Source organism: Pseudophryne corroboree, chromosome 3 (genome assembly GCF_028390025.1).
Source record: "Pseudophryne corroboree isolate aPseCor3 chromosome 3, aPseCor3.hap2, whole genome shotgun sequence".
Taxonomy (NCBI): Eukaryota; Metazoa; Chordata; class Amphibia; order Anura; family Myobatrachidae; genus Pseudophryne; species Pseudophryne corroboree.
In genome coordinates, this window is record NC_086446.1 from 564,427,100 (window position 1) to 564,444,832 (window position 17,733).

Genomic DNA, 17,733 nt, shown 5'->3' on the forward strand with positions numbered 1-17,733 from the left:
CTGTTTTTCGAAGAAAAACTGTTGTGGGTCATTGTGTCTGAAGGGAGAATTTACCTAAAGGCCTGATCAGACCTTATGATCAGACCTTCTCTGATCATATCCAAAACCTGGTCATTGTAAGTACCCCATACTCCAGCTCATGTTCTGGCACTGACTTTTGGGGTATTGCAGTTACATTTAGTGGATTGTAGGAACCATGATTACAATTGAAGGAGCATGCCCTCAAAACAGGGGAATGACTGGGTCCTAAGGTGTTCTGCAGGGGGTACAGAAATCTCCTGTGAAGCAGATGATTCCAGGGTTCCTATAGATCCAGTTAGGGAACCTGGGGAATTATCTGATGTGGTCAGGAAGAGTATGTTTGAGCTCTCAGTGAGTGCTTGGGGCCCTCGCCTCCACACACAAAGAAAAGTTAAATAAGCATTTGGAAATCTTTTCATTCAAATGTAAGCATGGATACTCAGTATGTGAAGGGAGACACCCACTTGCCAATTAGTTCAGAAGGGAAAGGCAAAGAAGGATCAGGGAACCTACTGGGAAAAAACACAACAGTGCTGGTGATAGAAACCTTTGGTTTAGGAGAACATCAGACACTTTTGTGCATTTCCCGGTCCAGCCTGGGTCTATGAACACCAGTGAGGTGCAGTAAAGGTAGGGAAGGGAGGCAGAGCCTTCCCTGTCATAATCCAGTACATGCCAGAGTTTTGACTATAAAAATTGTTAGAATAATCCAAAGAAGATATTTAAAACATGGACCCGGGATATTGCTGGGGCCTACCTCTGCTGGCGCCGCTCTCCCTGTGCAGTGACTACCCTGGTTACCGGTTCACACTGTCACGTAACCTGGGTCCTTCCCAGAATCAATTTTGCAAGCTAGTTGGGTTGGATCCCTGGGTCATTGGACATGGGCTAACCCTTTTACACCGAGTCGTAGCCTGGGTTATGCGGCGGTGTAAAAGGGGTATAATAAAATTCACTGCTACTTCCAAATGACAACTCAGTGAATGATTGGATCATCTAGGAAAACAATAGTTTGTACTAAAAGTGATGAGGTCTTTTTGTCTATACTATCTCTAAATTGCCCCAACCACTGGAAAATAAAAACAACAGAATAAAAAGCACAACAATCCACTCATTTTTCCACAGTTTAGTTTAATAATATTTCTCAATTATGTGCAGTTGGTGTTTAAAGTAACAGAAACCCAAGAGAAAGGAGTACACCAGTAAAAAGGAAAACAGAAAGTAACTTACCTGTAGGTAGTAATGAAGGTGGTGGGCAGGTTGGTGTCAGGCAGCAGGTCCCAGGTACAATTAATGTTCTCCGGGTAACTTGTCGCGCTGCACTGGACATGGAGCTTCTCTGGAGGTACTAAGTACATAATTACCCATCATGATTTAATACATACAAAAAATATGAAAAATAAGCCCTGCTCCTGATCTTTGTATTTCATACACAACGTGCCCATATCTGCCCAGCCGTGGTTACAGTACTTTCCACTAAAGCCCCACTCACTTCCCCATAAGCCCTGTACAGAAATCGGGATAGTGGGAGAATAATATAAAGTATCTGGCTTGGTGGTAGATAAAACAGCTACAATTGTTATTCCACACCTTTATGTATAAAGTGTTCCCGAACTCGTAGATTGTAAGGGCAGGGTTATCCTCACCTTTTGTTCCATGCCTTGTTATGTCACTTGTGTCATGATCATTACAATGTACAACACTGCGTAATATGTCTGCACTTTTTTTTTTTTATTAAATATAATAATAATAAAAAAAATGAGAGTGACACCAGTAAAACAGAAATGTATAGGGCTAATGAAACACCTACCAATGGGACTGCCTGTCCTGTGGGTGACTGGCAAGTAGGACTTACAATAGGAAGTCACTGCCAGTCACAGTGTAGCCAGATTAGTCTCACTGAGCTGAGGAGGCAGATTTTACTGGGAGGGGTACAATCCCGCAGCCCATAGGTAAAATCCGCCACTGGTTAACACTGGCGATAACTATTGCTAGAGGTAAACATCATTGACTATAACATTTGCTGGCTTTCTGTGGAAGCCTAATTAGCAAGGATCGTGGCACTACACTTACCGCCAAAATCCTTGTTCTGCTCTCGCCATCTCAGGTTGTGATAGTAGAAGGTTATGCATGAAAAATGCTTTATTATTTAAATGAAGAGGAAACCATTGAAAAAATTGTTTCATATAAATATATATTTTATGTATCTATTTCTAAACATGGATAATATGTTATTAATAAATTATGGGGATTGGTGAATACCATCCCAATTGCCAGTTATTAATAAAGAGTCCTGTATATTTTTTATAACTGAGAAACATTTTTGTATCGGTGAGTTAATATTCCTGATTTCCCAAGATTAATAAATAATCGCCAGAAAAATGAAGTTTTCAAAAACCAGTTACCTCAAGTTGCTGTCCGGATTTATTATGAGGCAATATTTTATTATTTAATCTATTTGGGGCACAACATTTTATTTTTTAAAAAGGAGGCATCAATATAATGTACCATTTTTGCTTTGATGGCACATATTGGGACATTTACTTCTAGGCAATAGAAAATGGGGCAAACATTAGCTCCCCTAGATGACTAGACAAGATGCTGATTTGCAATAATTTTTTTTTTTTTTTACAAACACACCATGCTAGCCTAAGCCAATGCAAAACCCACCAAATATTGCTTGCAGATTAGGTTTCACCCTCCAAATCACTAAGGGGTTTATTTAGTAAAAAATGTGGTAATAGTTTGAAATATACGGCATGTTGTAGTGGCATATTGCTAATCTATTAACAAGATATTTAAATTAAACTTCTTTCCAGGACAGACCTTGCCGTAAAGGTCTGTCCTGGAGAAGTTCCAGAAGCAAGATTGATGTCCCATGTGCATGCATGGTGATGGCTGCTGCTGCCTCTGCTGTTCCTGGCCATCTCTAGGCACCCGATGGCGAATCTGGGAGGTGGGCTGCTGAATATCGGGAAGGGAGAGCAGCGTCAGACTGGGGCATGAAGCAGTAGGGGACTCTCCCTGCTTGATGTGCCACAGCTGAACAGGTGACAGGTGTTACAGGGTACACTAAACACAGAAATTATTTATACAAACAAAAGGTAGTTAGAAATTACATAGTCTAGAATATAGACAAATTGCGTTGGGTCTGTTTTATATACTGGGGGTTTGGGTTCGATTTGCCATTGTTTTGGATGCCGCGGCCTCCCGATGGTCGGAATCCCGACAGGGGAAGGTAAATATACTTACCTTCCCCTCTGGCCCCCTAACCCTAACCCACCCTCTCCTGCAGCCTAAACCTAACCCTAACCCTCCATAAACCTAAGCCTTCCCCCTCAGCCTAACGCTAACACTCCCCTTGGGGGGTGCCACGCAGCTTACAGCTCCGGTGGGCTGGTGCCTGCTCGTTCGGCATTCTCGGCTGTCGGGATTCCAGCACCAGGATGGGGAACCTATTCAGGATGTCGGTCAGAGTTGGCCCTAGGCATAGGCAAACTAGGCAAATGCCTATGGCATATGGTATTCCATGGGGCACAAGCAGCTTCTGCTGATTAAAATGATATGTGGCATGCCTATATTGTGTGTGTGAGTGCAGCTGTATCTGCATGTGAAATGCTACGTTACAGTGCATTCCTGGAAATCACTGTAATGTAGCATTTCGTATGCAGATACAGTCAGTCGCACACAGTATATAGGCATGTTGCATATCATTTTAATCAGCAGAAGCTGCTTGTACATCCTAGCCACATAGTAATGCAAATAAGACATATTTTCATCAAAAAGGCGCCGGACGTTTGCAGAACTGCCAGGTGACTCACGCCAAGCATCTCCTTCTGCATGGCATATTGGGGGTCATTCCGAGTTGATCGCTAGCTGCCACTGTTCGCAGCGCAGCGATCAGGCTAAAAATCGGCATTTTTGCGCATGCGTAAGCACCGCAATGTGCAGGCGCGTCGTACGGGTACAATGAGCATCATGGGTTTGCACAGAGTATAACGAACATTCCAGTCGCACGGCCGAACGTAGGAAGATTGACATGAAGTGGGTGTTTCTGGGTGTCAGCTGACCGTTTTCAGGGAATGCTTACAAAAATGCAGGCATGGCAGAAAAAACGCAGGCATGGCTGGGCGTTCGCTGGGCGGGTGTGTGACGTCAAAAGCCGTCCCTCCGTCGTTAGAATCAACGCACACGGAGAGTAACTACAGGGCTGGTCTTGTTTTGCACAAAATGATTTTGCAGGCGCCTGGCTGCACAAGCGTTCGCACTTTTGCAAAGAGAAAATACACTCCCCAGTGGGCGGCGACAATGCGTTTGAACGGCTGCTAAAAACTGCTAGCGAGCGATCAACTTGGAATGACCCCCATCGAGTCAAGATGTATGAGGACACATCTGTATCCAAGCAGAGGCAGAGGTCACAGTGTTAGTGGCCATGTGATTGCTGTGTGCGGGTGGGTTGGTTGTGCAGTAGTGTTCAGCATATGTGTAAGGGGCATTATGTGTGTCATGTATAAATGCATTAATAATGTGCGGCATATGTGTAAGGGACATTATGTGTGTCATGTATAAATGCATTAATAATGTGCGGCATATGTGTAAGGGACATTATGTGTGTCATGTATAAATGCATTAATAATGTGCGGCATACAGTATATGTAAGGGGCACTATGTGTGTCATTATGTGTATAAGTGCACTAATAATGGGGGTCATTCTGAGTTGATCGCATGTAGCAACTTTTTGCTGCTCATGCGATCAACTAGACGCCGCCTATTAGGGAGTGTATTTTAGCATAGCAGGGATGCGATCGCTTGTGCAGCCCTGCTATGCTAAATAGTGTTGTGTAAAACAAGACTAGCCCTGCAGTTACTTACCCTGTGCGATGGATCCAGCGATGAAGGTCCCGAAATTGACGTCAGACATCCGCCCTCCAAATGCCTGGACATGCCTGCGTTCGGATCTCCATGCCCGGAAAACGGTGAGTTGACGCCCCGGAACGCCTTCCTCCTGTCAATCTTCTTGCGGTCGCCTCTGCGACCAGTTTCTTCATACATGGCGTCGCTACCCGGGCAACGATGCACCTGCGCAATGCGGCCAACACGCATGTGCAGTTCTGACCCGTTCGCACCGCTGCGATGAACCACAGCGTGCAAACGGGTCGGAATGACCCCCAATTTGCGGTATATGTGAAAGGGACATTATGTGTGTCATTATATATATATATATAAGGGTATTAATAATGTGCAGCATATGTGTAAGGGACATTATGTGTGTCATGTGTATAAATGCATTAATAATGCGAGGCATATGTGTAAGGGACATTATGTGTGTCATGTGTATAAATGCATTAATAATGCGCGGCATATCTGTAAGGGACATTATGTGTGTCATGTGTATAAATGCATTAATAATGCGTGGCATATGTTTAAGGGGCACTATGTGTGTCATTATGTGTAGAAGTGCATTAATGTGCGGTATATGTGTTAGGGACATTGTGTGTGTCATTATATGTATATAAGGGCATTAATAATGTGCGGCATATTTGTAAGGGGCACTATGTGTGTCATTATGTGTATAAGTGTATTAATAATGTGCGGTATATGTGAGACATTTTGTGTGTCGTGTATACATGCATTAATAATGTGTGGCATATGTGTAAGGGGCACTGTGTGTGTCATGTGTATAAATGCATTACTAATGTGTGGCATTATGTGTGTCATTATGTGTAAAAGTGCATTAATAATGTGCAGCATATGTGTAAGGGACATTATGTGTGTCATTATGTGTATAAGGGCAGTACGGATGGTGTAATGGTTAGCATTACTGCCTCACAGCACTGAGGTCATGGTTTCGATTCCCACTATGGTCTAACTGTGCGGAGTTTGTATATTCTCCCTGTACATGCGTGGGTTTCCTCCAGGTGCTCCAGTTTTCTCCCACATTCCAAAAATATACTGTTAGGTTAATTGGCTCCCAACAAAATCAACATTATCGTGAATGTGTGTGTGTGTACATGTAGTAGGGAATATAGATTGTAAGCTCCACTGGGCAGGGACTGATGTGAATGGTAAAATATTCTCTGTAAAGCGCTGCGGAATATGTGTGCACTATATAAATAACTGGTAATAAAATTATAAATAAATAAGGGCATTAATAATGTGCGGCATATGTGTAAGGGACATTACGTGTATAAGGGCATTAATAAAAGTTGGCATAATGTGTAAGGTGCATTATGTTTATAAGAACATTAATGTGTGTCATATGTTTAAGGGGCATTACTGTGTGGTATAATGTGTATAAATGCATTACTAATGTGTGGCATTATGTGTATAAGGTGCTCTTCTGTGTGGCGTAACGTATAGAAAGGGCACTACAGTGTGGTCTAATGTGAATAAAGAGCAATATGGTGTGGTGGAATGTGAATAAGGAGCAAGTCAGTGTGATGTAGTGTAAATAAGGAGCACTACACTGAGGAGTAATGTATATAAGGTAAAGTGGTACTACTGTGTGATGTGACGTGAATAAGGGACACTATAGCATGATAAAATGTGAATAAAGTTGCACTACTGTGTGGAATAGTTTGAATTGGGGGTACTATTGTGTGGCCATGCCCCTTCCCAGCAAGAACACACCTCTTTTTGGGCTGTGCTCCGAATGTGCGCACTGTTCCTATTTAAAATATAGGGGTTAGGAACAGCAAAATGAGGACTGTTATGGGTGAGGGGCGATGGTGCTGGGAAAGGGTTGCAGGGTCAGAGGTGGAACTAGCGGTGGTGCTAGGGGGCATCAGCCAAAATCTTGCGTAGAGCATCATATTGGTTAGGGTCAGCTCTGATGTCGGTGACAGCATTTTGAACAGTGCCGGGATTCCGGCATCGGTATTCTGGCTGCTGGGATCCCAACAGCCGGAATTCTGATGGGATCCCCTACTGGACACCTCTATGGAAAGATAAGATACATTTTATGTTCCTGTACATTCGATGCCTAAATTAAAGTAATGAGTACTATGATAGGTCTTTGCTTAAAGCAAGTTTACTGTAGGGATTTCTTTAACTTGTCCCAATTCAAACTATGTGGAAACAGCTATGTCTAAATGTCTTTACATCTAATAAATAGACCCCTAAATATGGGTGTAGTATGGTATGCCGGCGGCCGGGCTCCCGGCGACTAGTATACCGGTGCCGCGAGCCCGACCGCCGGCATACCGACAGCGTGGCGAGCGCAAATGACCCCCTTGCGGGCTCGCTGCGGGCGCGGTGGCGCGCTACGCTCACCATGCTATTTATTCTCCCTCCAGGGGGGTCGTGGACCCCCACGAGGGAGAATATGTGTCGGTATGCCGGGTGTCGGGATTCCGGCGCTGGTATACTGTGCGCCGGGATCCCAACATTCGGCAACCAAAAGACCACCCCCTAAATATAGATCAATGCAATAGGGTTTTAGGGGCTGATTCAGACCTGATCGCTGCTGTGCGTTTTTGAACAGTGGGCGATCGGGTCTGAACTGCGCACCGGCGATCGCAAGAAGATTGACAGGAAGAGGGCGTTTGTGGGTGGCAACGGACAGTTTCTAGGGAGTGTCTGGAAAAACGCAGGAGGGACCCGGTGTTTTGTGGGAGGATTCGTGACGTCAGCTCTGGCTCTGATCATTGGAGTGGCTGAGTAAGTCCTGGGCTGTGCAGAGACTGCACAAACTTCTGTTTGTGCAGCTCTCCTGCACATGCGATCGCACCCATGCACAGCAAATTCCCCCTCCCCCTGTGGGCGACGACTACCTGATCGCAGGGATGCAAAAAACGCACTCTAGCGATCATGTCTGAATTACCCCCCTAGAGCATCCACATCTCTTTGGTACCTCTTTAGTATACAATAATAATGTAATTTAGAAATTGTACATTTTAACTCACATCCAAGTTGTAGTTCCGTCAGAGATAAGGTCTCGTCATTTTCAGGGTTATGGCAAGTGTAGTTACCACTCTGGTGTTTCTTTACTCCTCGCAATGTGAGTTGTCTTTCATTTGAACAAATATTCTGATCATATTGAATCCACTCTCCATTAAACCTCCATTCAGCAAAAGGCAAATGAGTATCACAGTGCAGGAATACGTCTGTTCCTAGTTGCTCAGTTTGGTGGGTGTTTGGAAAACACACTGAAATAATAATATAACTGTCTTAAAGTCATTTTTTATCAGAGTTCAGCAATAATTAATAAACATTTTAGTACCCATAAGCATGTACGATTCCTAACTATCCATGTCACTGTACATGGATCTCTTATATGTATATTTAGTTGTAGGTGTCTGATGTCCCTTCTTGTCAAAATATGATATTTTTATAATTGACAAAATGTATATTAGCTATGTAAATCACGTGTAGAGAAAATAAATACGTAAAAGGATGTTCTGATTGCACTGAGAGCTTAATGAGCCAAATACACTATTGACTATTTAATACGTATTCACAACTAATTTCATTAACAAAGTAACACGCTGTTCAAGCATCAGTAATCCAAGAGGATGTGGCGTATCCAAAACAGTTAGAATGTTGTGACGCTATTCACTTATCATGAAGTTTAACATGGAGCAGGTAATCAGCAGGGACCCATGCGAGTAAGTATGGGCTTTGTTAACGACACCGTGCAAGTTGTTAAGTACCAGTAATGGGCCAATGAAAACAGTCATGGGCACAGGTGTACTGGATACAGAAAATAATAATGGCAAAGAGGCATGAGGCACCACAGTGCCGGAGATTGGTATGACGGTGGTAGCTAAGCATGAGGCACAGGGATACCCGAGACAGTAATAACAGGAAACCAGGCAAAGAGATACTAAACACAGGGAATACCAGGGAGCCAAACAGATGCAAGCAGCTCCTGTCTGGAGCAAACTCAAATAGCCTGCAGAATGGTTTCAGATTACTGTGGAGACAGAGTAAATCTGCTAAGTCTATTTGTCCATATAAGAAAAACTACACCAGAATATACAATGTTATCCCACACCACAATGTGCATATTGTCTTACATTGTATTTCACTCATATTTTCATGCATATCACAAACTATCAAACGCCAAAATTATAGTCACAGTCACTTTTGCTAACCAAAAATCTAAAAATGTCTCAGGAATTTAAATCGGTTAGTATGACTGGGATACAGTCATCATTTGAACATTCAAAATGTCAACAATTATGATGTCGACATTGTTGGAATGTTGACATAGAACATGTTGACATCTGCAGAATATTGACATTAACAGTGTCAGCATGTGAACTGTTCAGGTTCTGCAGGATGACGACATTAGAGTTGGGCTGTGGGAGGGGAGGATTAGGGTTGGGCTGTGGACGGGAGCAGTAGGCTGTGGGAGGGGTTGGTTAGGCACTAGGAGGGGGTGATGGCCAGGCTGCAGAGGGAGAGTTAGGGATAAGGGTAGCATACTCACCGCCACTGGAAGAGAAGACCTTCAGAACTATGGATCAGCTGGTAGCATACTCACCGCCACTGAAAGAGAAGACCTTCAGAACTGTGGATCAGCTGGTAGCATACTCACCGCCACTGGAAGAGAAGACCTTCAGAACTGTGGATCAGCTGACTGGCAAACCCAGAAGATACAACTGCTGCCAAAGCTCCCACCAGCAGCTCCGGGACACAGTTTTGTCAACATTTTAATTATGTCAACATTTCATCAGTGTCAACATAGTGAATTTTGATATGGTCAATGTCGACATGCCTCATACTGGCATTACAACAGTGTTAACTCAATATCAGATATGTCAACAAAATTAACCCAACCATATGACTATTTATATACTGTCCCCTGATGGTTTTCTTAAAATTAAAATCTAATGTTACTCTTCTGCATCAAGCTGTGAATCATCATTTCATCTTGTATATTTTCTATAATACACTGACTGGCACCCTAATGTTAAGTGATTAGTTGTCACCATCACTACTCAGTGTGTACATTACCTGAAGCATAGTATATTTACTATCAGTTACTTATTAGAGACTGATGACTTACATGAAGAAAAGTTGCCGCAAAATTTCCCTTGAGCCAAAGGTTAACAGTGGTTAAAACAAACTTTATCTAAAGGAAGGACTGGTGCCAGAGTGCTTAGCACTGCCCCATCTGCTAAACTCTTACATGGGTAGTATAGTCTAGAGAGGTTAAGAGGTTCAGGAATTTGGGGATTTTGGGGGGAAAACCTGAGGGAGGGAATTCCACACAGTCAAGCTGGATGAAATTCCTGTAACTGAGAGCAAGACCAGGAGGTGAGCGAGGATGAGCGGCACTGATCCTAATTAGAGTATTAGAATTTTGTTAATATGTTTATTTCTTAGACAGAGTATTTAATATTGGACTCTTATGGGCATGACAGAATGGATAAGCAGTAAAACAATGGCGAGGGAAAGAGTCTACCCTCTGCATTCATAAGATTGTAGGGTCTGCTTAGGTAAAGACAGTCAATGCTGGAGATGAAAAGTGCATTAAGGTTTTTTATTGTCTTGTGTGAGTTATGAGCATATTCTTGAGATGTTTCTAAGATGCATATATCCAGACAGTTTGGATGTGGACAAGGAATGAGAGTTATAAATCAAGAATGGAACCTACAAACCGAACTAACTTAAGAGTAGGGTTTATTGTTGTGTTGTTAATATAAATAAAGACAACAGGTAAGTACTGTAGTTACTGTTAGGAAAATACTTTTTTAATATGCAGAAATTTGGGAATGAATGGCTTGTGCAGAATTAATATGATAAGTGCATAATTGCCATTATTTTCAAGTAAAAATCTACCTGTTTAAATGAAAAATAGGAGAGTCGGGTTTATTCATGAAACGGCGAAAAGTGTGTAGAAGTGAGCCATGCCAACCAAACAGCATTGAAGTAACATTTATAATTTGCATACTATAAAATTATACAGAGCAGCTGATTGGTTGCCATGGGCAACTTCTCCACTGGCTCACTCCTCCACACTTTTCACTGCTTTATGAATAGCCCCCTCTATCCTTTGGATTGTCCTGCATGTTTGTGTAACAGCTGCAGAGGACCGGCTCCCGTATTAAATGGGTATCAAAGTCAATAATTCTGGCACCCAGATAGACAGCTGGAACATAGAAGGACAGAAGAGGGTACATAGGCTGGGAAACCTCCAGTAAAGTTATGAGAAGTATGCAGTGAAAAGAAAATGATTCTGAAATGCACATCCCTGATTCCCTGAATGGATATACAGTTTCCATTGATAGTGAAAAGATTAATGTTGAGAATTCAGACAGTGGCATAACTACCAAGGGTGCAGCTGCCATGGGGTTGAGCTGCTTCCCGGGCCCGCTGCTCCCCCTGCACCCAGACATGGGTTGCCACCAAGGCCCGCTGCTCCCCCTTTGTCCCCATTCACTGTGAGAATGGCCGCTGCAGCCGACAGCTACATGGAGGATGTAGAAAGGGGGTGCGGGGGGTCCTTCTTGGTCAGCTCCAAGTCCTGGATGCTGATGCCATGATTGGTGGGTATTTAGGGGGCAAGGCCTAATTCCGTGAAGTGCTCGCCCCCATCAGAGACCTCTGCTGTGTTCAGGATGGATACGTAATGTATCTCCTGCTTTTTTTCCCATCTCTCCCTCTCTCTCCCTGATACCCTCTCCTTTGCTCCTCTCTTTTTCTCCCACCTGACACACTCTCATTCTGACACTGTCTCTCTCTCCCTGATACTGTCCCTCTCTGTCTCCCTGACACTCCCTCTCTCTCTCTCCCTGACACTTTATCTCTCTCTGACACTGTCTCTCTCTCCCTGACACTTTATCTCTCTCTGACACTATCTCCCCCTCTCTCTCCCTCTCTTTGATACTATCTCTCTCTCTTCCTGACACTCTTTCTCTCCCTGCCTGACATGCTCTCTCTCTCGTTCTCTCTCTCCCTCTCTTTTTCTCCCTGACACTTTCACTCTCTGTTGCTCCCCTCTTTTCCTCCCTCCCTCCCACCCTCCATTCTTTCTCTCTCTTAGACACCCTCTCACTCTCCATGATGCCCTCCCCCCATCCCTTTCTCTCTTTCTCCCTGACACCCTCTCTCTCACTCCTGGCTCAGCTTCTTATTACCTCTTTTTCAATGAAACTCTCTCTCCCTGACCTCCCTCTCTGTCCCTCTTTCTTGTTCCTCTCTCTCTCCCCCTCGACACCACCTGTGTGTCTCTCTCTCCCTCTTTCCTCACTCTCTCTCTCTCCAGCTCCCATAAGGGGCATTGACAATGGTGGGTTGGGGGCGGGGGGGCGAGGTGCTTTCAAGATTTTTCTAAGTTACGCCACTGAATACAGACACTATTAGGTTGAAACTAGAGATGAGCGGGTTCGGTTTTACTCAGATTTACTCGGTTCTCAAAACGGCATCTTATTGGCTCACGGATGTCACCTGTTTTGGATAGCCAATAGGAAAAAGTGTGATAAAACCAAACTGGCGTTAATTCTGGTGTTTAATCCAAACACACTCATCTCTAGTTGAAACCCAATATGTCAAGTTGCTAATAATGTGATTTAAAGCATTTTAATGGTGTCAGCTTTACAACTATAAACCTGATGTTAAATTGTCAAGTTAGAAGTTCTGAAGACGTTATTGTTACAATGCTGTAAATAGCATTAATATAAAGGACAAACTATATAAGAGAGCACAGATTGTAATATAAAGGACAAATTATATAATAGTGTAATCTAAAGGACAAACTATATAAGAGAGCGCAGAAGATAGTACCATGTATAAAACAATTATTAAAACATTAAAAATAGCATCCAAGCAACATTGTTGCTCTGTATGAATAGAACCACATACCAACCTACTGACAGTCACTAGAAAAGCAACACTGTTATTAGCTATAAAAAAAACAATACAGTCCCAATCTGGATGTAATTGTGATGTCCAGATACTCCTGTGTATCAATGGAATACAGAGTCCCAGAATATGTGCACACTCAGATATCCATAATAGATGTTATTGGAGAGCGGGACAAATGGATCTCCCTGTTTTAATGTGCTCCTCTCAAAGATGAATATAAATGTGCTTGATAATAAATGAAATATCTACCTGGAGGGGTATTTTAACAACCTCCTAGCCGCAAATGAATTGATGTTACTGCCGCACCTTCCTTGTGCCATAGGACTCGGCAGCAACATCAATTCATTTGCGTTGAACTTCATTCCTTATTGGCGTGTGGGGGGGAGCGGTGAAGCATCACGCAGGCTAGGAGGTAGTTAAAATACCTCTCCAGGGTTGATATTCATCTTTGAGATGAACCCAATGTTGCATACTTCCAATGCGATCGCAGGACCCATTCTGTCCATGCAGAAATTGTATTAGATGGATACAAATATTGCAGAATGAAAGACAACTGACTAGGGTTACCAATAACTACATTACAAGATCCTTGTGTGTAGGTCCAAGCACAGCCATTCCAACTATCCCTCACTGCTAGCCCTGTAATTTTAGTGTATTAGAATGTTTAATAGTTGTAGACACTCCCTTACTAATCTGTGTAAGCCTGAATCTTCAGTGATGGTCCCTAAGACCAGGGGGATGCTGGGAAGTGGGTGGTCCAGTGTGCAGTGTGCTTGGAGTTGGTGATGGAATAAACAGCACAGCAGTGAACTCACATGTCTCTGTGTCCTGATGACTGGATTTACAAACATATGAACAAAACAAGCCCTATCTCTCTATCCATCCACTTCTTGCCCTTTGTCGCTTATTGAGTCTATGTGATCAGCTCCAGTGGGAAACACAGCTACATAATGCATTTCTATAACTGTTTTACACATAATGGCAAAGACCACCCACTGAATGGGCATTTATTAAAATAGGAGACCATGGGACGAATTCCTGTATTCTAATAGGTTTTTCTAATTTGGTAGCTATTTTTCACAACTTTGCTACAAATTTTCAAAATGACCTTGAGCCTCCAGATCAAACACATTTATATAATTCCTCTATTATTTCTAAATATTGAGTGTTTCTTTCAGCAAAATGGCACAATCAGGTCTCTTCTGAACTGAGAAGCATGTGACAGATTGCACTATAGGGGTCATTCAGATGTGGTTGGAGGTGCTATCACTACTGCTTCCTTGGAAACAGCAGTGATAGCGCTGTACGGTGATGCAGCAGGAGGCGTCTATTACATGGAGATGCCTCCTGCTGCTGTAGCGGACTGACCTGCGTCCTAGGATGCAGCATTGAATGAATTAGCCACCATCGGTGGCTTACGGCAAGCCACCCTTCACAGAGGACCAGAAATCTAAGTCCTACGACAGAGATCCGTTTAAATGGTGGCAACACACCTCTGTTTTCACAAACGGAGGCCATTGTCGCCTCCTCCCCGCCCTCCAGATGCCAGCAAACTGACCATCACTAGCAGTCTGCTGCCGCTGTGCGTCCTATGTCGCAGGACCCATACACGCATGTGCATAACGGGTACTGTACGTGCACAAAGTACCTAAAAATGGTAGTTTGCGATGATGGGCGCAGGTCTGCCATACCTGAATCAGGCCCTATATCCTCCCAGCTACCCTTGAATTCTGGAGTGGCTAGAGGTGAAAGGTGCCATGGACATGCATTGCAGAACAACACTGCCCAAAGTTCTAGCGAGATGTTTTTAATAAAATCTAAGTGGCAGCCAAAAGGAATAGGAAAATTCCTGGGTAATCAGAGATTACGGAGGATGGGTCTAATTCTGAGTTGGTCGCAGCAGCAACTTTGTTAGCAGTTGGGCAAAACCACGTGGACTGCAGGAGGGGCAGATACAACATTTGCAGAGAGAGTTAGATTTGGGTGGGGTGTATTTAAATTGAAATCTAAATTGCAGTGTAAAAATAAAGCAGCCAGTATTTACACAGAAACAAAATAACCTACCCAAATCTAACTCTCTCTACACATATTATAAATAAAGCAGCCAGTATTTGCACAGAAACAAAATAACCCACCCAAATCTAACTCTCTCTACACATATTATATCTGCCCCCCCTGCAGTGCACATGGTTTTGCCCAATTGCTAACAAACTTGCTGCTGCTATCAACTCAGAATTACCCCCAATGTGTAGACAAGGCTGCACTAATTAATGCAGGACTATGTTATTTAACCTCACTGCACCTCATTTATAGCTAAACATAAAAACAACTTGTTAAATAACTTACCCCATACCAATACAGGACTGGTTCAGATATACACTGCTCAAAAAAATAAAGGGAACAATAAAATAACACATCCATGGGTTAATAAATTTGATTTCCATTGATCATTTTTGTGTGATTTTGTTGTCAGCACATTCAACTATGTAAAGAACAAAGTATTTAATAAGAATATTTCATGCATTCAGATCTAGGATGTGTTATTTTAGTGTTCCCTTTATTTTTTGAGCAGTGTATATGTGTATGGAGATGGAGGACATCATTATTTGAGCTCTAGAAAGATACCAGGAATGCATAATATGGGACTCTATTGGCTGGAATATAAAGACTCTGATGGTTTCCGTGCCTACAATAAATTGTCTGAATTACTCACTGTGTATGAGGAATAACATGAAATGCTACTAAAGGCATAGAAAAGGCACAGTTCAGAATCAGAAGTGTTCTTGTCACTGTTGTAGGTAAGACTTGTATTCAGATCGAACTGAAACATGGTGGAGATTTTCTGATCATGTGTTCTGTCATTCTGTAGAGTACTACATCTGTGCAGTGTAATTATGAATTTCGCAATTTCCCTATTTATTCAGGTTTTAATTTTCAATTTGCATTTCACTGTTCTGAAAACAAGTGTTTCAAGCTTCTATCAAGTGGTTTATGTTATTGTATTATCATGATATGCTTTTATGTAGTATGTACTTTGCTTTTGCTTAAAAGAATAATATTAGAGTTGCATGAGAAACACAAGCAGTGCCATTCCTGTTATACTGTATATCATACTAGCACTGTTCATGCAAAATGTTACTCCATTTGCTGAGTCCCAATTACATTCTGCCTCTTATGTACTCCCACATTATTGTAACATTGTCTATACGTCACCTTGAGTCTTTAAGAGCTCTGAAAGAGGAGGAAGATTTAGTACAGTCGCAAGGATTATGATCCAGATCATTCTCCAGTTTATAGAAACAGCAAGAGATCTAGGACAACAGTAATATAAATCATAGTTCATATAGAGAATACAAGGCGGCTACAGACTTAGTGCTGTCATATAAACATGTACATTTTTACTGGACCCCTCTACGTTTCAGACACAGACATTACCGGAAATAGCATATAGAATTACCTTCTCAACGTACTTCTTCAGATGGCAATGTTGTGTATAGTGAAACTTGTACCAGTTGAAAAACGCTATCTGTTTGCGATTACATATATAGTGCTGTACTGTGTGGGAATTTGGTTTGATTTTTAAGTTCCTGTTATGAGCCAGGAAATAGGCTGGAATGTAAAAAGAAGACTAAAAAAGGGAACAATACATGTTGAAGCTGAGAACAGTATTGAAAAAACAATTTGAATGTTACATATGAAGACTTACATTTGCATGTATTAGGAAAATCCAGTCGTACTTTACAGGATGAACTAATGACTATATGAAAAGTAATGTTTTTCAGTCCCATTTAAAAAACAATGTAATGCAATGAACACACATTTCAAACCTATTGTTCTCATTCCACTTGTACTCTTCATGTTTCTTTACTATGTATAATACACAGAAGTAACTGAAAATCATTAGATCTCAATTTGAATTCTTATTATTGTTGCCCATTGTAAGCTGAGCTAGATAAGATTCCATGGAGTTCCAGGAAAGATGCTGGTTTGGTGTCCTCTCCATCCATACCAGCTACTGTATGCCAAAATGCCATTACCAGATGCCTTTCCTCCATACAACTCTTCTGGTTATACTAAAGCATTCATCATCCTGAAGGGCATCATGTGAACTCAAAAAGCCTGAATGGGAACATAAGCCAACGTGATCAAGGTATCTGCCAGCACCCCTTGCTCAAGTTTAAGGTAGACACTTAAGTTGGGTACACACTTGTCCAATCCTCGGGAGATCCGTCTCCCGACCGACCAGTTTGCACGACATTGGACAAGTGTGTGCCCTCTGCAACCAACCCGCACACCCCGATCCTGGTTGCCTGTCGGGTCTCCTGGTTTTTAAACCTGCTTAAAAACCAGGAGACCCAACCACTGTTCAGGCGACTGACATTGTAGTGTGTAGGCTGCAGAGACCAGAGCAGGCCACCAATCTCCAGTCCCTGCATCCCAGCACACTATCAGTGTTGTGGCAGGGATCCCAGCACCGTCCACCACCGCTGCAGTGGGTATTATAGCGGGGAGCAAGGTGGCGGGACAGCTAACTTTACCTTTGCAGAGTTCGGCAGCCGGCCGTGTACAAGATAGCTGCGGCTCACCAATTACAGCTCGCCACGTCATCACCCCCGCCCCCTTGTGCCAGCACGAGGCAGCTGCTGTCAGTCCCATGAAGGAGAAGGAGCTGTGAAGAGCTCCTGAAAAAAGAAGATGCTGGTGAAGTCCTAGATGGGCCCCAGGTGAATGTGCCACATAATAAAATATTAAAACATCAAGGTGTCTTGTTTATTTTAATATTTCTATTGCAGGGGGCCTATAGGTACCAGCAGGCCCTAAATGGCCCACATGCTGGTACTTGTGGTTCTCCAAGTACCAGCATGTAGGCGAGGCTTGCTGGGACCTGTAGTCCCCCTG

At 42.8% G+C, this 17,733-nt stretch overlaps 1 protein-coding gene across 1 annotated transcript in view; it reads right to left on the reverse strand.

The window, feature by feature from the left end:
* Positions 1-17,442, reverse strand: part of EBI3 (Epstein-Barr virus induced 3) — a 39,979-nt gene extending 22,537 nt beyond the window's left edge. The window contains exons 1-6 of the mRNA XM_063963229.1: positions 17,373-17,442; positions 16,292-16,443; positions 16,048-16,145; positions 15,544-15,713; positions 7,926-8,168; positions 1,252-1,369 (exon numbers count right to left, since the gene is read on the reverse strand). Coding sequence (XP_063819299.1) covers positions 1,252-1,369; positions 7,926-8,168; positions 15,544-15,713; positions 16,048-16,145; positions 16,292-16,443; positions 17,373-17,442 — 851 coding nt within the window. The remainder of the gene's footprint in view (positions 1-1,251; positions 1,370-7,925; positions 8,169-15,543; positions 15,714-16,047; positions 16,146-16,291; positions 16,444-17,372) is intronic.
* Positions 17,443-17,733: the final 291 nt, after the last annotated feature.